At 28.4% G+C, this 21,460-nt stretch overlaps 5 protein-coding genes across 9 annotated transcripts in view; 4 read left to right on the top strand and 1 right to left on the bottom strand.

Annotated features, from left to right (window-relative positions):
* The window catches only part of LOC105202583 (non-structural maintenance of chromosomes element 3 homolog), a 314,468-nt gene that overhangs the window by 232,696 nt on the left and 60,312 nt on the right, over positions 1-21,460 (bottom strand). The gene's annotated exons all lie outside the window — the stretch shown is intronic.
* LOC105198348 lies at positions 105-7,448 on the top strand. Its single transcript, XM_039455580.1, has 9 exons — positions 105-1,658; positions 1,909-2,028; positions 2,142-2,259; positions 5,107-5,371; positions 5,540-5,656; positions 5,974-6,064; positions 6,130-6,275; positions 6,503-6,635; positions 6,709-7,448. The coding sequence occupies exons 1-9, from the start codon at positions 1,515-1,517 to the stop codon at positions 6,760-6,762; spliced, it is 1,188 nt and encodes a 395-aa protein (XP_039311514.1). The 5' UTR covers positions 105-1,514; the 3' UTR covers positions 6,763-7,448.
* Positions 9,401-12,471, top strand: LOC113004035. Its single transcript, XM_026136013.2, has 9 exons — positions 9,401-9,589; positions 9,839-9,958; positions 10,072-10,189; positions 10,675-10,939; positions 11,108-11,224; positions 11,540-11,630; positions 11,695-11,840; positions 12,065-12,197; positions 12,271-12,471. The coding sequence occupies exons 1-9, from the start codon at positions 9,446-9,448 to the stop codon at positions 12,322-12,324; spliced, it is 1,188 nt and encodes a 395-aa protein (XP_025991798.2). The 5' UTR covers positions 9,401-9,445; the 3' UTR covers positions 12,325-12,471.
* On the top strand, positions 13,985-17,128 carry LOC105198347. 3 transcript variants are annotated; one of them, XR_005575944.1, is made up of 8 exons: positions 13,985-14,598; positions 14,711-14,828; positions 15,312-15,576; positions 15,745-15,861; positions 16,176-16,266; positions 16,331-16,460; positions 16,697-16,829; positions 16,903-17,128. XR_005575944.1 is itself a non-coding variant. In XM_039455615.1 (8 exons), the coding sequence occupies exons 1-8, from the start codon at positions 14,590-14,592 to the stop codon at positions 16,954-16,956; spliced, it is 933 nt and encodes a 310-aa protein (XP_039311549.1). In that variant the 5' UTR covers positions 13,985-14,589; the 3' UTR covers positions 16,957-17,128. The 3 variants fall into 3 exon arrangements, 2 of the variants coding, with proteins under 2 accessions (XP_039311549.1, XP_039311548.1); XM_039455615.1 differs by having other exon boundaries at positions 16,331-16,476; XM_039455614.1 differs by having other exon boundaries at positions 16,331-16,476; positions 16,697-17,128.
* On the top strand, positions 17,733-21,325 carry LOC105198346. Of its 2 annotated transcripts, XM_011165035.3 has the most exons (9): positions 17,733-17,939; positions 18,244-18,363; positions 18,669-18,786; positions 18,957-19,221; positions 19,325-19,432; positions 19,499-19,589; positions 19,964-20,100; positions 20,261-20,393; positions 20,926-21,325. In XM_011165035.3, the coding sequence occupies exons 1-9, from the start codon at positions 17,796-17,798 to the stop codon at positions 20,980-20,982; spliced, it is 1,173 nt and encodes a 390-aa protein (XP_011163337.2). In that variant the 5' UTR covers positions 17,733-17,795; the 3' UTR covers positions 20,983-21,325. The 2 variants fall into 2 exon arrangements, with proteins under 2 accessions (XP_011163337.2, XP_039311491.1); XM_039455557.1 differs by having other exon boundaries at positions 19,325-19,589.

Below are 21,460 nucleotides of genomic sequence, written 5' to 3'. Positions count from 1 at the left end.
AAAAAGTATTCGTTTTATTTCTAATAAAAATAAATAAAAATAAATAAGTAAATAAATAAATAAATAAATACACACACACACACACACACACACACACACACACACACACACACACACACACACACACACACACATGCTTTATTCTTCCAAAAAAAAAATTAAGACAAATAGTTTTTTTTAAATAAAGTAACGATTAAAAATTTCATTATAATAAAATATGCTATTAGTAATCAACTTGCTAACGTGCTACTAATTATTAAGATGTGTACTATATGTACATAAATGTAATATACGAAATATGAACATTATATGTCAGCTGAGCACAAAAAATCAATATCACCTGAAGTGTGAAAATCAATATTTTGTAACAGATACAAATATACATGCAAAATAACGGGAATTGATAAAAGAATATTACCTGCTGATTTTAATTACTTATAATTAAGAAATTGTAATTTTGACTTTAATAAATTTTAACTTTAGCTACATTTTCTGTTCTATTTAAAAATCACAATAATTGCAAGACACCATGTACATAATTATAATTACCTTTTACATAAAATTAAAAATTTTACATAAAAAATACTTATGTAACGGATTAATTAAACCTAAAATAATTTAAAAGTTTTAAATGTACAAAAAATATATATTTTGATATAAACGTTCCAATAATATCATTGCTCACAATTTACCGTGTTTTTAACTTCAAAATGTACTTCGGATCTTGTCAAGAATTTCTTTTTTACGTTACTTTTTGCTATCTTTCTGATCTTGTTCTCTGTCACATTCAATCCACTTTCATGTTTTCAAATTCACACGCGGTCATTTTCGTGCTCGGAAATAAAAAACGAGGATTTGAATAAAAATGTGATGATTTAAATAAGAACACAGAAAAACAGAGAATTTGTAATAAAATAATACACCAAAGTAGAAACGTCAAAGCTCTTAAAATCAGAAAGCACTCTTAAAACGTTCGTGTCATATGCTCCAAGTTCTAAGGCTCGACCCAAACTTTACAACGTTAACGCGTTACTTCTTGTCCAGACAACGATATTTCTGCCTATCACATCGTATTGATTATCATCACAGTCAGGCGCATTAATGGAATTTAAGCGAGTGGCAGAATGCGGGAACTGAAGAATGTAACACTATAATAATGTATGAATTAAATAAAGTTATCGCACATCGAAAAATAGCAGAATATGTAAATGTGAATTTTTAAGTGGATCTTTTCTTATGTATTCTTTTTTCTTTATTTTTTTATAAGAAGAAAATATCTGTTAAATTTTCTTATACTCGCATCTGATAGTTTAATCATAGACTTTTTCAAGGAAAGAAAATTGCAAAATTGTAAGTGTTTAAATTTTATTATAATGTTCTTTTCACGCTTAGTGTTAGCTTTATGGTAAAATTTATTTTAAAAGAAAAAATTTTCAATCGATTGGGTGAAAAGAGAGGGTGAACAAAGCATCGCCGACTTCATCGCAATCATATGTGTTTCGACGCTCGAAGAGATGGTTTACATGAAGAATAAGTACTTCAGTCTCAATCGAATTCTTTTGCTTACGGTTGGCTTGTGGCCTTATACAAAATCCAAATTTGTACGATTGCAATTAGGTTTGCAATATGGAATTCTAGGAAGCTTTATAGTATTTCAGGTAATACATTTTAGTAGTTTATTTAGAGAAATATTCTTATTCATTAATAATAAGTTTAAATTAAGGTATAATTATAATACACTTTAGAAAATATTCTTGTTATAAAATTATTGTGGCGTTTAATTACATATGCGCTTTCCGTTCAACTATTATACGCAGAAAAACAATTAATAATTCAAAACTTTTTAATTTGTCGACGACATACTTTTCGTTACTTTTATTAAAATGTTAACAAAATGATTTCCCGTAGTTAACAACATTTGCGACTTCAAAATGCGATGTGCCATTAGTCATTGAAATTTTTTCTGTCACAGCCTTCTATTTCAACTTCGTGTTGATATACCTCTCGTTCAGTTGTAACATGAATGTTGTAAGTTATAAAAATTATTCTTTGTTTGATTAAACGTATGTTGTATTGTATATTATAGTAGCGCGTATTAATTTCCATATAACCAGTAGCATGGAAAATCATTGTAATGACAGGTGAAACATTTATTAGAACACTTTCAACATACCTACGACGAGCTGAGAGATGAATATGAAGTTGCCATTATAGAAAAGTATTGGGGCTTTTCAAAACGTTTTACTAAAGGAATTATGTGTAAGACAATCTTTCAGTTTTCATTATTCACAAAATGTGTAGATTTTATTTAAACTTAAATAATATTCTTATTAAATGATATATTCGCGATATAGAGTATTGTGTCTCAAATTTTGTGATCGTATTTTTAATTAGCTCTTGGCACAAACGGCAAACGCACACTTTAAATAGTTTAAATAACTTATTAAAATTAAGAAATAGCTAACAACGGTATATCGACTCCTACACTTTTTATTTTTTTTTTACTTCTCTGTCATAATCTCCGTGCGGTTTTTATATAACTAATATATAACCGTTAAAGTTATCTTTCATACACACACACACGCACACACACACACATTAATTTAAAATATAACCTACACTTCAATTATTAGCTACAAGATTTTTTAAATAATGATTAAATCAATTTTCAATACTGACATTGGAATATAGTCATAATAATGACATTAATATTTAACAAAATTAATCCAAATTCCGATAAAAATGATGTTATAAAATACAGTATGCTAAAAAATAAAGAATTAGAAAATCTTTCAGGTAAGATTTACGTAAAGATAAGCTTGTTGAATGTACTGAACAGCTTACTTTAAATTTTTACAGTATTTGTTATTAAATTTAATACTAATCATCAAATTATGTAATTTTAATATCTCGTCATTTACTACAGCATTATAAAAGGTAATGAAAAAGTACGTACTAATTTCTACGTAATTATTATTATAAAAATTTATAAATAGGTAAATAGAATAGAAGGACTGCGGGCTCTAAAAATTATTAAAAAAAACGAGCCCGCTGCTGCTAGAGATTTTGCCCATCTTTGATTTTATTTGTCAATTTGTCACATAATTTGCTGCTTATCGGGAGTGACTCGTTTGACCACGTTGCGATTGATCACAGTCATTTAAGCGGCTGGTACGTACAGCTTTTCCTTTGTTTAACACTGTAAGTGGCTGGTAATCAATTGCAACGTGGTCATAAGACTCTCACCCCATCGGCAATAAATACACTTGCAATATTTTTATTTCATTTTTTTTTTATGATATTACAGTTGGTTTTATTTATTGTAGTTTTGGTTTGGTTTTATATTACAAAAAAATATACTTAGCGCTTCTTTTTACATTTTTAATGTTTTTTTAAGCGGATTTAACAAATTTTTGCTAAGTATTTTGATACATTAATAATATATTACAAAAAATATACTTGTCGTTTTTTTTATATTATTAAAGTTTATTTTAAGCGAATAACTTTATCCGTTGCTGTTTTGGCATTACAAAAAAATATACTTGGCGCTTTTTCTTACATTTTTAATGCCTTTTTTACGCGAATTTTATAAATTTTTGCTACATATCTAAGTTGGAACAGTAACAATATATATCATAAACAATAAGGTTATATAAACACAAAAAAAATGTATGTTTTAGTCACAAAAATAAATATTTGGACACAAAAAGAAAGAAAGAGAGAAAGTGAATGAGTTTGGTAAAGAGCGAGAAAGCGGGAGAGAAAGCGAGCAAAAAAGCAATAGAGAGCAAAGAAGGGCGGAAGAAAGCGAGGGAGAGCGGTAGAGAGCAAGAGAGAGCGATAGAGAGCGAGGGACAGTGGTAGAGAACGAGAGAGAACGGGGAAGAGCGTGAGAAGGAGAGAAAAAACGGTATAGAGCGAGGGAGCATGGGAGAGCGGTAGAGAACAAGAAAAGGCGTGGGAGAGCAAAGGAGAGAGGTAGAGAACAAGAGAAAGCGTGGAAGAGTGATAGAGAGCCAAGGAGAGCGAGAGAGAGCAAAGGAGAGCGAGAGAGTGAAGGAGAGCGGTAGAGAGCGAGAGACAGCGGTAGAGAACAAGGGAGAGCAAGAGAGAGCAAAAGAGGGCGAAAAAGAATGATAGAGAGCAAGAGAGAACGTGGGAGAGCGATAGAGAACGATAAAGATCATGGGAGAGCAAAGAAGAAAAGTAGAAAGCGAGGGAGAGCGTGGAATAGCGATAGACAACGAAGGAGAGCAAGAAAGAGCGAGGAAGGCGAGGGAGAGCGGTAGAGAGCAAGAGAGAGAGCGGGGGAGAGAAACGGGGAATGAGAGTAAACGAAGAAAAGAATGAAAAACAGAGAGGAAGAGAGACCAAGTCTGAAATATTTTTTATATATATTTATATATCTTTTCAAAATTACCACCAAAAGGGACAAATCTGAAATTTTTTGAAGATATCATAAAATAACCTTATAGAGGTTGGTGATAGAGGGTACCAAAGATCAATGTTAGAGTACTTGAGGAACACTATTTGCGCCCGTTGGATTCATCTCCGTACAGTTCCCCATTCGTGTTGTGAATACTTAGACCAAGGGAGACAAATCTAAAATTTTGCGAAGACGGAGACGACGACAACGACGTATCTGAATTTCTTTATGACATAAATCGGGCTGAAAAATACATGTATAACTCATATCTCAGCATTGAATGCACTTACGGACATCATTCTTGTGTCATTGTACTCGGAAAAATCGATATTTGTCCCCCCAAAATTCATTTTTTAATAAAATTAATTTGTTTAAGAAAAACAACTATTTATTTGTAAAAAATTGTGTTCTTCCCTGTAAATGATACGCGATAGCGTCTTTTACATAAAAGGACGAAAAAAATATACATGACGCGAGCCGCTACCGCGTCTCTTGATTCAAGTATCAATAACAAGCATGGAACTCTTGAGCTAAATATAGCCATATATCAAAGAATACCATAAATACATTAGAAAATATAAAAATAAAAAAATGTTAAAAAATAAATTTAAAACGGATAACAATATTTAAAAATGTTAATTTTACTAATTTTTAACGATTGTATTTTAAATCGTTCTTAGTGTTCATTATCTTCAACGTGAGTTGTTTTCTTCTTATTCCATTTGTGCCATACATGATCGATATTGTATTGTCTGCAAACAAGTCTCGGCCACATCCATCCGTACATATCATCACAAAGTACTTCATCGATCAAGAAAAATATTTTTACTTAATTATACTACATGCAGATGTAGCATACTGCGTAGGAGCGCTTGCAATGCTAGCGACGGGAACAACATCACTGGCATTTCTTCAACATGCTTGCGGAATGTTCAAAATTGCTGGGTAAGAAAATGTTAATAATTGCACAAAATGGTAATGATTACCAAAATGTATTGTAAATTTATTTTCGAATCAGTGTGAAACTGTGCTGCACAGAATTTTTGTACGTTATATAACGTTTTTATACGAATATAAATTATTATATATTTATAGTAAATTAATTTTTTACAGTTATCGTATGGAAAAGGCTATTACAATCGGTATTAGACAAATGAATGGTACGAGAAATGCGACTTTCATTTACAAAGGAATAATTGTTGCCATAGATATGCATCGAAAGGCTATAAAGTATGAAATTGACCTTCCCATTCAAGATTAACATGTATACTTTAATTGTGTAAAAGAATTTTCAATACTGTAAAGCCAATTTGAAGAAATTGCTTTGTAGAAAAAAATCGATAATTGCTTTAGTCTAACATTCCCTTAATAATAAAAGAATTAAAAAAATAAGATAATGGAAATAAAATAATTAAAAAAACAATGTCAATGTCAAAGTAAAATCTACAATTGATCAAAATTGATCAAAAAAAATTTATTTCTGAATTTATTTCTATGTGTCATAATACAAATTATTTAGTACTATTAATATTTTTTTCTTTTTGGAGGTTCGTCGAAATTTATGCAGCTTCATTTAATGTAACATTCGCCCTTTTAATATTTGGTGGAATACTTTACGCAAGTCTCAATCTTTATCGAGTAAGTCTGGTCTTCTATTTTTAAATAAAAAAATTAAACTTTAAAATAAACAGTTGGTATTCTAGACTTTTCGAGAGATGTCATCTGGAGATATTAGTGAAAAGCTGTTACAACCCATTACATTTGTCGGTGTTTATTATACATACATATTCATTGCCAACTGTGCTGCGCAACAAATTACGGATCACAATAATAGCCTGTTTGTTACAGTGTAAGAAATGTATACAGATAATTTAAAATCTTTTCAATTTTAAAAAAAGCTGGAGAATTCATAAATACAAAAGACAATGTAAAATTTACACAAGGCAAAAGCTGAAAAAATGTTTAGTAAGATGACTCTGCATTACTATTTATTAGAAAGAGTTTCAACTATTTAAAAATTATTTTATTGTCGTATAAAATTATTGATATTGATTGTGCTTAATTGTCATTTCATAGGTACAACGCTGAATGGTATCTAACTCCTTTATATATACAAAAACTTATATTGTTCATGTTGCAAAGGGGCACTAAAGCTTTGAACATAAAGATTGGTGGATTATTTGTAGGGTCTTTAGAAGGCTTCTCCACGGTAAAATTTATATCAGAATTTATTTGACACAATATATATTCTAAATGTTTGAAAAAAATATATTCCATTGCAGTTGACCAGTGCCACAATGTCTTACTTCACATTTATTTATTATACAAATCATTAATGTGTTGATTGTAACACTGTACAATCTCTAGATAGATTAAATAGAGATTTTAGGAAATACTATTGTAACGTATTATATATACAGATATATGAAACAAATACAACGTGGAGACTTCAATACAGTTAAATTAATGGGAAAGGGAGCTTGCCGATAATAAAAAAAAAAATTCTAAATTGTTTCCCATAGTTTTTACGTATTGTAATGTGTACATTGATACATTGAATTCTGTATTAAAAACAGAAGATTTATTGTACGAAAATAAAAAACCGTATTATATAAAAATAAAGAATAACTTTTTTGCCAGCATATAATGCAATGTTAAAAGATTTTAAGAAAGTAAAGATCTAAATGTGCTAAAAAGTGCGTAAAGATTATAGGGGAAGGTGGGGTAGTACCGGATACCTAACCTTTTTCACTGATGACTTTTTTTTAATAGAACGATTAAACTTTTCATTATAATAAAATATACTATTAGTAATCAATTTGCTAACATACTACTGATTATGAATATGTGTACTGTATGTATGTATTAATATGTGTACGTAAATGTAATGTATGAGAAATGAATATTATATGTCAGCTGAGTACAGAAAATCAATATCACCTGAGCTGTGAAAATCAATATTTTATAACAGATACAAATATACGCGCGAAATAACACGAATTAATAAAGCCAAAAAAAAATATTTGCTGCTGATTTTGATTACTTATAAATAAGAAATTGTAACTTAGAATTTAATAAATTTTAACTTTAGCTACAATTTCTGTTCTAATTAAATATTACAATAATTGCACGACACCATGTACATAATTACAATTACCTTTTACATAAATTTAATATATTTATGTAACGGATTAATTAAATCTAAAATATTTTAAAAGTTTTAAATGTACAAAAAATATATAGGGCAAGGTTGCCGATATCGCACCAGCTCCTAAATCGCACCACCTTGCGTATAAATTCAACTACAGTACTTGTACATTCTTTGCAGGATTGTTTGGTAACAACATAACATTATCATTATCCTCTATTGAACTCAATACGTTAAGAACAATAGAAATTTTGCAATTAATGTCTTTAGAAAAATGGTAACTTCGTTGCTATTTTTCAACATATTTTAGAACTCAATTGCAAAAAAGATAAAATAAATAATCAAAATTTCGATAATTTGTAATGATCACACTATTATTAAAATTAGATTAGCAAAGTTCAAATAACTTTGTACTTTTATTTATAAATTAAAAAGTTTATTATTTATAAATTACAAAGAAAGTTTTACAAAATGCTTTTGTCTCTTAAATCGCTCCATGTCTTAGTTTCCTAAATCGCACCATTGCTTTGATCGTGGCTACATATATAAAATAAAATATAATAACAATACAAGAAAATATTGTACCAATATTACCATAATGTAACAATGTTATTATAATATTATTGAAAAATTATCGATATGATGACATTGACTAAAATTATATTTAGTTTACGGTATTTATTTCCAACATTAATAAAATTATGCTTATCTAACGCATTTTTGCTCGAGAAGAAAGAATCTAGCAGAAAAAGTGTTGTTTTACTCTAGAAAAAGTAACATTAATATGTGGTGCGATTTAGGAGACCAGTTGCCTAAATTTCACTATTTAAAGGCTTCTTAAAAATCATCATTTAAAAATTTATGACAATACATAAAATTCTGAAAAAAATATATATGAAAGGAGAAATGTTGTGCTTCATTATAATGTAAAAAGATTGAAGATATTCTTCATAATTCCTTAGTTATAAGCCTTTATGTCTAAAGTGGTGCGATTTCGGCAACCTTATTCTATTTTGATATAAACGTTACAATAAAATCATTGCTCACAATTCAGCGTGTTTCCAACTTCAAAATGTACTTCGGATCTTGTCAAAAATTTTTCTTTTACGTTATTCTTTGCTATCTCTCTGAGTTTGTTCTCTGTCACATTCGATCCACTTTCATGTTTTCAAATTCACACGCGGTCATTTCTGTGCTCGGAAATAAAAAACGAGGATTTGAATAAAAATGTGATGATTTAAATAAGAACACAGAAAAACAGAGAATTTGTAATAAAATAATACAACAAAATAGAAACGTCAAAGCTCTTAAAATCAGAAAGCACTCTTAAAACGTTCGTGTCATGTGTTTCAAGTTCTAAGGCTCGAACCAAACTTTACAACGTTAACGCGTTACTTCTTGTCCAGACAACGATATTTCTGCCTATCACATCGTATTGAGTATCGTCACAGGCAGGCACAATAATGAAATTTAATCGAGTAGCGGGATGCAAGAACTAAAGAATGTAACACTATAATAGTGTATGAATTAAATAAAGTTATGGCACAACAAAAAATAGCAGAATATGTCAATGTGAATTTTTAAGTGGATCTTTTCTTATGTATTCTTTTTTCTTTATTTTTTTATGAAAAGAAAATATCTGTTAAACTTTCTTATGCGTTGTATATGATATCGTAGACCTCTTCAAGGAAAGAAAATTGCAAAATTGTAAGTGTTTAAATTCCATTATAATGTTCTTTTCACGCTTAGTGTTAGCTCCGTGGTAAAATTTATTTAAAAAGAAGAAATATTCAATCGATTGGTTAAAAAGAGGGGGTGAACGAAGCGTCGCCGACTTCATCGCAATCATATGTGTTTCGACGCTCGAAGAGATGGTTTACATGAAGAAAAAGTACTTCAGTCTCAATCGAATTCTTTTGCTTGCGGTTGGCTTGTGGCCTTATACAAAATCCAAATTTGTACGATTGCAATTAGTTCTGCAATATGGAATTCTAGGAAGCTTTATAGTATTTCAGGTATACATTTTAGTAGTTTATTTAGAAAAATATTTTTATTCATTAATAATGAATTTAAACTTAGGTATAATTATAATACATATTATAAAATATCCTTGTTATAAAATTATTGTAACGTATAATTACATTTGCGCTTTTCAGTCAAAGAATTGTACATAGAAAAACAGTTAATAATTCAAATTTTTTAATTTGTCGACGACATAGTTTTCGTTACTTTTATTAAAATGTTAACAAAATGAATTCCCGTAGTTAACAACATTTGCGACTTCAAAATGCGATGTGCCATTAGTCATTGAAATTCTTTCTGTCACAGCCTTCTATTTCAACTTCGTGTTGATATACCTCTCGTTCAGTTGTAACATGAATGTTGTAAGTTATAAAAATTATTCTTTGTTTGATTAAACGTATGTTGTATTGTATATTATAGTAGCGCGTATTAATTTCCATATAACCAGTAGCATGGAAAATCATTGTAATGACAGGTGAAACATTTATTAGAACACTTTCAACATACCTACGACGAGCTGAGAGATGAATATGAAGTTGCCATTATAGAAAAGTATTGGGGCTTTTCAAAACGTTTTACTAAAGGACTTACGTGTAAGATAATCTTTCAGTTTTCATTATTCAGAAAATGTGTAGATTTTATTTAAACTTAAATAATATTCTTATTAAATGACATATTCGCGATATATATAGAGTATTGTGTCTGAAACTTCGTGATCGTATTCTTAATTAGCTCTTGGCACAAACGGCAAACGCACACTGGCATTTTAAATAGCTTAAATAACTTATTAAAATTAAGAAAAGGCTAACAACGGTCATAGATTCCTGCACTTTGTATTTTTTTTACTTCTATGTCATAAATCTCCGTGCGGCGTAAATTACGCTAAACGGCATTCAAGTATCAATAACAAGCACGGAATTCCTGAGCCAAATATAAGCAAATATCGAATAATACCATAGATACATTAGAAAAAACAAAAATAAAAAGTGTTTAAAAATAAATTAAAAACACATAACAATATTTAAAAATGTTAATTTTAATAATTTTTTACGATTGCTTTTTTTTAAATCGTTCTTAGTGCTCGTTACCTTCAACGTGAGTTGTTTTCTTCTCATTCCATTTGTGCCATACATGTTCGTTAATGCATTGTCTGCGAACGAGTCTCGGCCACATCCATCCGTACATATCATCACAAAGTACTTCATCGATCAAGAAAAATATTTTTACTTAATTATACTACATGCAGATGTAGCATACTGCGTAGGAGCGCTTGCAATGCTAGCGACGGGAACAACGTCACTGGCATTTTTTCAACATGCTAGCGGAATGTTCAAGATTGCTGGGTAAGAAAATGTTAATAATTGCACCAAATGGTAATGATTACCAAAATGTATTGTAAATTTATTTTCAAATCAGTGTAAAACTGTGCTGCACACAATTTTTGTACGTAATATAACGTTTTTATACAAATATAAATTATTATATATTTATGGTAAATTAATTTTTTACAGTTATCGTATGGAAAAGGCTATTACAATCGGTATTAGACAAATGAATGGTACGAGAAATGCGACTTTCATTTACAAAGGAATAATTGTTGCCATAGATATGCATCGAAAGGCTATAAAGTATGAAATTGTCCTTCCCATTCAAGATTAACATGTATACTTTAATTGTGTAAAAGAATTTTCAATTCTGTAAAGCCAATTTGAAAAAATTGCCTTGTAGAAAAAAGGGTCGATAATTGCTTTAGTCTAACATTCCCTTGATGATAGAAAAATTAGAAAAATAAGATAATGGAAATAAGATAATTAAAAAAACAATGTCGATATCAAAGTAAAATCTACAAAGAAATTGATCGAAAAAAAATTAATTTCTGTATTTATTTCCATGTGTCATAAAACAAATTGTGTAGTAGTATTAATATTTGTTTCCTTTTGAAGGATTGTCGAAATTTATGCAGCTTCATTTAATGTAACATTCGCCCTTTTAATATTTGGCGGAATACTTTACGCAAGTCTCAATCTTTATCGAGTAAGTTTGATCTTTTATTTTTTAATAGAAAACTAAACTTTAAAATAAACAGTTGGTATTCTAGACTTTTCGAGAGATGTCGTCTGGAGATATTAGTGAAAAGCTGTTACAACCCATTACATTTATCTGTGTTTATTATACATACATATTCTTTGCCAATTTTGCTGCGCAACAAATTACGGATCACAATAATAGCATGTTTGTTACAGTGTAAGAAATGTGTACAGATAATTTAAAATCTTTTCAATTCTAAAAAAAGCTGGAGAATTCATAAACACATAATGCAATATAAAATTTACACAAAGCCAAAGCTGAAACGTTTTGTAAGATGACTTTGCGTTACTATTTTTTAGAAAGAATTGCAACTATTTATAAATTATTTTATTGTCGTTGAAAATTATTGATATGGATCGTGTTTAATTGTCATTTCATAGGTACAACGTTGAATGGTATCTAGCTCCTTTACATATACAGAAACTTATATTGTTCATGTTGCAAAGGGGCACTAAAACTTTGAACATAAAGATTGGTGAATTATTTGTAGGGTCTTTAGAAGGCTTCTCTACGGTAAGATTTATATCAGAATTTATTTGACATAATATACGTTCTGAATGTTTGAAAAACATATCTTTCATTGCAGCTGACCAGCGCCACAATGTCTTACTTCACATTTATTTATTATACAAATCATTAATGTGTCGATTGTAACACTGTACAATCTCTAAACAGATTAAATAAAGATGTTAGAAAAATAATATTGTAACGTATTATACGAATATAAAACAAATAGAACGTGAAAACTTAAATATAATTAAATTAATGGAAAAGAAAGGAATGCCAATAATAAAAAAAAATGTTCAAAATCGTTTCCCATAGTTTTTACTTATTGTAATGTGTATATTGATACACATTGAATTCTGTATTAAAAACAAATAACTTATTATTATAACGTATTATACAAAAATAAAAAATAATCTTTTTTAGCAGCATATAATGCAATGTTAAAAGATTTTAAGATAGTAAACGTCTAAATGTGTAAAAAAGTGCGTAAAGATTGTAGGGAAAGGTGGGGTAGTACCGGACACCTAACCTTTTTCACTGATATTTTTTTTTTAATAGAACGATTAAACTTTTAATCTTATAATAAAATATACTATTAGTAATCAATTTGCTAATATACTACTGATTATTAATATGTGTACTGTATGTATGTATTAATATGTGTACATAAATGTAATGTATGAGAAATGAATATTATATGTCAGCTGAGTACAGAAAATCAATATCACCTGAGCTGTGAAAATCAATATTTTATAACAGATACAAATATACGCGCGAAATAACAGGAATTAATAAAGCCGAAAAAAATATTAACTGCTGATTTTGATTACTTATAATTAAGAAATTGTAACTTCGAATTTAATAAATTTTAACTTTAGCTACAATTTCTGTTCTAATTAAATATTACAATAATTGCAAGACACCATGTACATAATTACAATTACTTTTTACACAAATTTAATATACTTATGTAACGGATTAATTAAGCTTAAAGTAATTTAAAAGTTTTAAATGTACAAAAAATATATATTTTAATATAAATGTTACAATAAAATCATTGCTTACAATTTACCGTGTTTTTAACTTCAAAATGTATTTCGGATCTTGTCAAAAATTTCTCTGTTACGTTATTCTTTGCTATCTTTCTGATCTTGTTCTCTGTCACATTCAATCCACTTTCATGTTTTCAAATTCACACGCAGTTATTTTTGTGCTCGGAAATAAAAAACGAGGATTTGAATAAAAATGTGATGATTTAAATAAGAACACAGAAAAACAGAGAATTTGTAATAAAATAATACACCAAAGTAGAAACGTCAGAGCTCTTAAAATCAGAAAGCACTCTTAAAACGTTCATGTCATGTGCTCCAAGTTCTAAGACTTGACCCAAACTTTACAACGTTAACGCGTTACTTCTTGTCCAGACAACGATATTTCTGCCTATCACATCGTATTGATTATCATCACAGTCAGGCGCATTAATGGAATTTAAGCGAGTGGCAGAATGCGGGAAGTGAAGAATGTAACACTATAATAATGTATGAATTAAATAAAGTTATGGCACATCGAAAAATAGCATAATATGTCAATGTGAATTTTTAAGTGGATCTTTTCTAACGTATTCTTTTTTCTTTATTTTTTTATGAGTAGAAATTATCTGTTAAATTTTCTTATGCGTTTATTTGATAGTTCGTAGACCTCTTCAAGGAAAGAAAATTGCAAAATTGTAAGTGTTTAAATTCCATTATAATGTTCTTTTCACGCTTAGTGTTAGCTCCGTGGTAAAATTTATTTGAAAAAAAGAAATATTCAATCGATTGGTTGAAAAGAAGGGGTGAACGAAGCGTCGCCGACTTCATCGCAATCATATGTGTTTCGACGCTCAAAGAGATGATCTGCGCAAAGGACAAGTACTTCAGTCTCAATCGAATTCTTTTGCTTACGGTTGGCTTGTGGCCTCATACAAAATCCAAATTTCTACAATTGCAATTAGTTTTGCAATATGGAATTCTAGGAAGCTTTATAGTATTTCAGGTAATACTTTTTAGTAGTTTATTTAAAGAAATAGTCTTATTCATTAATAATAATAAGTTTTAATTTAGGTATAATTATAATACACGTTATAAAGTATCCTTGTTATAAAATTATTGTAACGTATAATTACATTTGCGCTTTTCATTAAAAAAATTGTGCATAGAAAGACAATTAATAATTCAAATTTTTTAATTTGTCGACGACATACTTTTTGTTACTTTTATTAAAATGTTAACAAAATGATTTCCCTTAGTTAACAGCATTTGCGACTTCAAAATGCGATGTGCTATTAGTCATTGAAGTTCTTTCTGTCACAGCCTTCTATTTCAACTTTGTGTTGACATACCTCTCGTTCAATTGTAACATGGATGTTGTAAGTTATAAAAATAATTTCTTTTTTATTAAACCTATGTTGTATTGTATATTACAATAGCGCGTATTAATTTCCAAATAACCAGTAGCATGGAAAATCATTGTAATAACAGGTGAAACATTTATTAGAACACTTTCAACATACCTATGACGAGTTAAGAGATGAATATGAAGTTGCCATTATAGAAAAGTATTGGGGTTTTTCAAAACGTTTTACTGAAGGACTTACGTGTAAGACAATCTTTCAGTTTTCATTATTCAGAAAATGTGTAAATTTTATTTAAACTTAAATAATATTCTTATTAAATGACATATTCGCGATATAGGGTATTGTGTCTGAAACTTCGTGATCGTATTTTTAATTAGCTCTTGGCACAAATGGCAAACGCACACTGGTATTTTAAATAGCTTAAATAACTTATTAAAATTAAGAAAAGGCTAACAACGGTCATAGACTCCTGCACTTTGTATTTTTTTTACTTCTATGTCATAAATCTCCGTGTGGCGTAAATTACGATAAATGACATTCAAGTATCAATAACGAGCACGGAACTCTTGAGCCAAATATAGCCATATATCGAATAATATCATAGATAGGTACATTAGAAAAAATAAAAATAAAAAAATGTTAAAAAATAAATTTAAAACGCATAACAATATTTAAAAATGTTAATTTTCATTATTTCTTACGATTGCTTTTTAAATTGTTCTTAGTGCTAGTTATCTTCAACATGATTTGTTTTCTTCTTAACCCATTTGTGCCATACATATTCGATATTGCATTGTCTGCAAACAAGTCTCGGCCACATCCATCCGTACATATCATCACAGAGTACTTCATCGATCAAGAAAAATATTTTTACTTAATTATACTACATGCAGATGTAGCATTCTGCGTAGGAGCGCTTGCAATGCTAGCAACGGGAACAACGTCACTGGCATTTTTTCAACATGCTTGCGGAATGTTCAAGATTGCTGGGTAAGAAAATGTTAATAATTGCACCAAATGGCAATGATTACCAAAATGTATTGTAAATTTATTTTCGAATTAGTGTGAAACTGTGCTGCACACGATTTTTGTATGTAATATAACGTTTTTATACAAATATAAATTATTATACATTTATAGTAAATTAATTTTTTACAGTTATCGTATGGAAAAGGCCATTACAATCGGTATTAGACAAATGAATGGTACGAGAAATGCGACTTTCATTTACAAAGGAATAATTGTTGCCGTAGATATGCATCGAAAGGCTATAAAGTATGAAATTGACCTTCCCATTCAAGATTAACATGTATACTTTAATTGTGTAAAAGAATTTTTAATTCTGTAAAACCAATTTGAAGAAATTGCCTTGTAGAAAAAAATGTCAATAATTGCTTCAGTCTAACATTCCCTTGATGATAGAAGAATTAAAAAAATAAGATAATGGAAATAAGATAATTAAAAAAGTAATGTTGATATCAAAGTAAAGTCTACAAAGAAATTGATAAAAAAAAATTCATTTCTGTATTTATTTCTATGTGTCATAATACAAATTGTGTAGTACTATTAATATTTTTTTCTTTTTGGAGGATTGTCGAAATTTTTGCAGCTTCATTTAATGTAACATTCTCCCTTTTAATATTTGATGGAATACTTTACGCAAGTCTCAATCTTTATCGAGTAAGTTTTGTTTTCTATTTTTAAATAAAAAACTAAACTTTAAAATAAACAGTTGGTATTCTAGACTTTTCGAGAGATGTCATCTGGAGATATTAGTGAAAAGCTGTTACAATCCATTACATTTATCGGTGTTTATTATGTATACACATTCCTTGCCAATTATGGTGCGCAACAAGTTACGGATCACAGCAATAGTATGTTTATTACAGTGTAAGAGTGTACAGATAATTTACAGTCTTTCCAATGCTATAAAAAGCTGGAGAATTCATAAATACAAAATACAATATAAAATTTACTCAAAGCAAAAACTGAAACGTTTTGTAAGATAACTCTGCATTACTATTTATTAGAAAAACATTTCAACTGTTTATAAATTATATTATTGTTGTAAAAGTATTGATATTGATCGTGTTTAATTGTCATTTCATAGGTACAACGTTCAATGGTATCTAGCTCCTTTACATACACAGAAACTTATATTGTTCATGTTACAAAGGGGCACTAAAATTTTGAACATAAAGATTGGTGGATTATTTGTAGGGTCTTTAGAAGGCTTCTCTACGGTAAAATTTATATCAGAATTTATTGGACATAATATATGTTCTGAATGTTTGAAAAAAATATCTTTTATTGCAGCTGGCCAGCGCCACAATGTCTTACTTCACATTTATTTATTATACAAATCATTAATGTGTCGATTGTAACACTGTACAATCTCTAGACAGATTAAATAGAGGTTTTAGGAAATAATATTGTAACGTATTATACGGATATATTAAACAAACAGAACGTAGAGACTTAAATACAATTAAATTAATAGAAAAGAAAAGATGCCGATAATAAAAAAAAATGTTTAAAATTGTTTCCCATAGTTTTTATTTATTGTGTATATTGATACACATTGAATTCTGTATTAAAAACAAATGACTTATTATTATAGTATTATACAAAAATAAAAAAATAATCTTTTTTTGCAGCATGTTATGCAATGTTAAAAGATTTTAAGATGGTAAACATCTAAATGTGTTGAAAGATGCGTAAAGAGTATACGTAATAAAATTATTTTTGGCATGATTTTTCTAATAATACTAACAATAAAATAATTACTACCTTGAAGCAGATGCTAATATTTAGTATTTCAAATGTACATTACGAATGCACAAACCGGAATGAAACAAGTGGAACTGTGACGTTTTGAAAAGTGACGATTGCGGCTGCGCGACTTTGTACGAAAAAAATTCTCTTACGAATATTTCTCTGTGAGAAAAGAACACCTGTCAAATTGCTTTCGTTGTAAAATCGATCAATTATATTTATGAACTTCTCTTCAAGAAAATTTCTTAAATTACGCATATCTAATATTTTAGATGTATCTTATATTGCTTTACATTATATTAAGATCGAATAAGGATATTTACTAAAAAATTGCGCTAAGAGAAAAAAGTCGCGATGAATGCATAGAAAAGAAAGGATAAATGGATTTCCGTTGACTGCTCTTTCATCACACGCATGTCGATACTCGCGAAGAGATGATCTGTCTCGAAACTCGACATTTTAATATCAACCGAATTTTATTACTTATTGTTGGTTTGTGGCCTTATCAACGAACGCCATTCGTCCAGTTTCAGTTGCTTTTATTTTTTGGTACACTGACAACTTTTATTATATTTCAAGTATGTCAAGATTTTTATTTTATCATTATGAAATAAGCTGCCGAAAACTATGACTTGTAATAAAACGTATTTCAATTATAACTATCAAATTTCAATATATTACATGTTCAATATATTACATAATGTATAATATTTGTTTTTTTTAAATAAAATTATCTAATACAAATTAAATTGAAATATCAGTTGGTTGCATTTTTCATTAAATTATTGTACATAGTACAGAAAGAATTGAAATGTTACAGTTTGCTAATTAAATTGCTGTTGTTTCTTAATGCGGGTAATTCAATAAGATTACTTTTCGCAGTTTACAACATTCTTGACATCAAAATGTACTCCGGAACTTATTCTGAAGGTTTTCTCTACTACCTTCTTTTTTATATGTTTGGCGATTAAATACAATTCGTTTTGGATTAATGGCGACATCGTAAGTGCGTTATCAGTCAAATAAACATCAAATATGATAAATGGAAACTTTAAACATAATCCTGTCGAATTTTCGTAATCTTTATTTATTAGGATCGCGTTAATCCGACTGTTTTTAATTATTATTCCATTTTTCATGATTTGAGTCTTTGTATTTCTATTGCAATTATATTATAAAGAGTCTCTAGATATAAAAAAGGAAGTAACACAGTTAATTTGGTGTGTCCTAATTAATAAAGAATACAGATTATAATCATTTTCAAATTTTACAAAGAAAAATGACGTACAATGTTATTGATATGACAGGTAAGAAGTTTATTGGAACAGCTTCAAGAAATATGTAACGAGTTGAAAGACGAGAATGAAATTGCTATTATAGAAAAGTACGGAAGCAAAGCAAAATATTATACAACTGTACTTATACGTAAGACAATGGTAGTCGAGTCTTTTGTATACTTCAGAATTAGTTAAAACATATAATTATAAATATATCTTTCAAAACAAAACAAGATTTTTCCATCTTATACAAAGACAAATTAAAAAATTAAAAAATAAATGATTTATATGATTAATTCTACAAAATTTTTCTTTCAGTGTTTGGTTCTTTTGGTGAATTTACTGCAATTTTTATACAAATTTGGCCATACATTCAATACTTTGTTCTACCTAATAATGGATCTCGAGTAAATCATTCATTATCTATTGTGACGGAATATTTTATTGATCAAGAAAAATATTTTTATTTAAGCGTATTGCACGGAATAGCGGCCTGTCACGTAGGGGCTATCGCGATGGTTGCAACAGGATCAATGCTTATTGCATATCTTCAACACGCTTGCGGAATGTTCAGTATTGCCAGGTGAGCGGATAAATGCTAGAATGAATACAGTCGTATAAATATATTTTATTTATTATTTCCAAAAATTTGGACGAGTTAATTATAGGGGTGAAATTATTTGCAGTTACCGTATTAAACATGCAGTCAATATTTTACAAAAAGATGTAAAAAGTGAGAGTAAAGTTTCCAAGGAGATAATTTATGCCGTACATATTCATCGTAAAGCTATGGAGTTGGTATATATCCGAAAAAAAAAATGTAATACATATGATAACAAATATTTTTTTCATATTTCAAGAGTCACCGACTTTATGATATCGAACTTTGAGGGATCATTTTTCTTCTTGATAGCAGTTGGGATATCTTGTCTTAGCCTTAATCTTCTTCGGGTAAATTTTTTTATATTTGATCGTGATGCCATAATATTAGAATTTTATTTAAAAAAATTAGGAAACAAAAAAAATAGCAAAAATGATTTTATACCATAGTATATGAATTAAAAATGGTAATTTATAAAAATAATTATCTTAATATTTTTTCTTATAAACTTATCACTTATCACAACTTATTACAACTCTCATATACAATGTCTTCTAATTATTTGTATAAGCTAATTTTCAAAATTAATGATTATGTAATGCAACATTTCAGTGTGTTGAATAGCATTTATTAAGCGTAATATAAATAAAATAATATGATTAGGCATTGATAAGAAGAAGTCAATAGTATAATAAATACATAATAAACGCATCACATTTTTTAGGTTGCGTCGTACTCCGGTAATATTGAACAAATTGTTCTACCCCTTTTAATTGTTACCATTCTTTACGTGTATCTGTTCCTATCCAACTATACCGCGCAGGAAATTATAGATCACAATGAATATGTATTTGCAACAGTGTAAGAAATATTTTCATCATATTGTTATATAAGAATTTTGATTCATGTGACATCTAAATCTAAATTATCAAATTACAATGAAAACTAGTATGACTCGTAGAACAAATAATCGCGTTAAAATAATTTTTAAATATTTTGTTCTTTCAACATTATTTTATAGATATAACGTTGAGTGGTACGTGGCTCCAATACATATACAGAAAATGATATTGTTTCTGTTGCAAAGAGGAACTAAAGCCTTTTATATGCTTCTCGGTGGAATATTTGTGGCATCGTTGGAAAGTGCCGCTGCGGTAAGAAATATACATATATTAAAATTTATAAAGTAAAATCTTTTATTATTTCCGCGAAAATTGTAATCAAAAATACCATCAGTAGTCATTTTGAAACAAAACTATTTTAGAATCACTTAAATTGTATAAACAAAAAATTGTTTTACTGATATCATGTTAATAAAATATTACAGCTTTGAAGAATTAAAAAATATAAAAATTAAGTAAAGAAAATATGTTGTAAAATTGTGAAAAAAGAATAAAAAATATTATATTATATGTTCTTGAATGCAAAAAAATAAAAAATACAAAAATAATTAAACAAATTTCTTTGACCTTTACTCTATTTTTTAGTTCTTCAGAGCATTCTTTAATGTAATAAAGTTTTATTACTTCAAAATTATTCAATTTCACTGTTTTCAATAATCCGGAAAATATTAACCTAAATATACAATATCGTTCTCTATTATTTGACTAACAATAAGAAAAAGTCCTCTAATACTTTTAATATAACTTATTGCAGAAAATAAAACAAAAAATATATTTATTACAGTTGATGAGTACTTCAATATCTTATTTCACCCTTCTCTATTCCTCGAAGAAAGACTAAGAAATTAATAATAATAACATAATTAAAATAATAATTAATATGAAAGAATCGGTTTTAATATAGGGCAAGAGGAAGTAAAAGTTGAAGATAAAAGAAAAAAATATTAGGACTCCAACCTTGCATTTTAGGTAGTATATGCTAAAAAAATTAATTCCACGGTGGAAGAAAATTATTTTAATGAAGAAATCAGATATCTAAATTATAAAAACTACAAAGTATGAAGTTGACATTGTGTGCAATGTAAATTCTATTATTCAGATTTTGAGTTTGCAAAATCTTTTTGTAAATGTAATAAAGTTGTATGGATCTATTGAATAAAATGCAAAAGAAATTTTCTTTGTAATTAAGTTTCCACTTTGTAGTTAGTTAAATCAATCATTCAATCATACATTATTCATGTAAAATGGCGACAAACTGTAAGTATTCCTTATTATATTTCTATTACCTTAAAATTTTTATATGATAAATCACAGAAAGT

This window comes from Solenopsis invicta, chromosome 12 (genome assembly GCF_016802725.1).
Source record: "Solenopsis invicta isolate M01_SB chromosome 12, UNIL_Sinv_3.0, whole genome shotgun sequence".
Taxonomy (NCBI): domain Eukaryota; kingdom Metazoa; phylum Arthropoda; class Insecta; order Hymenoptera; family Formicidae; genus Solenopsis; species Solenopsis invicta.
Note: the sequence above shows the minus strand (reverse complement) of the source record. Positions and strands in the feature narration are given on the sequence as shown.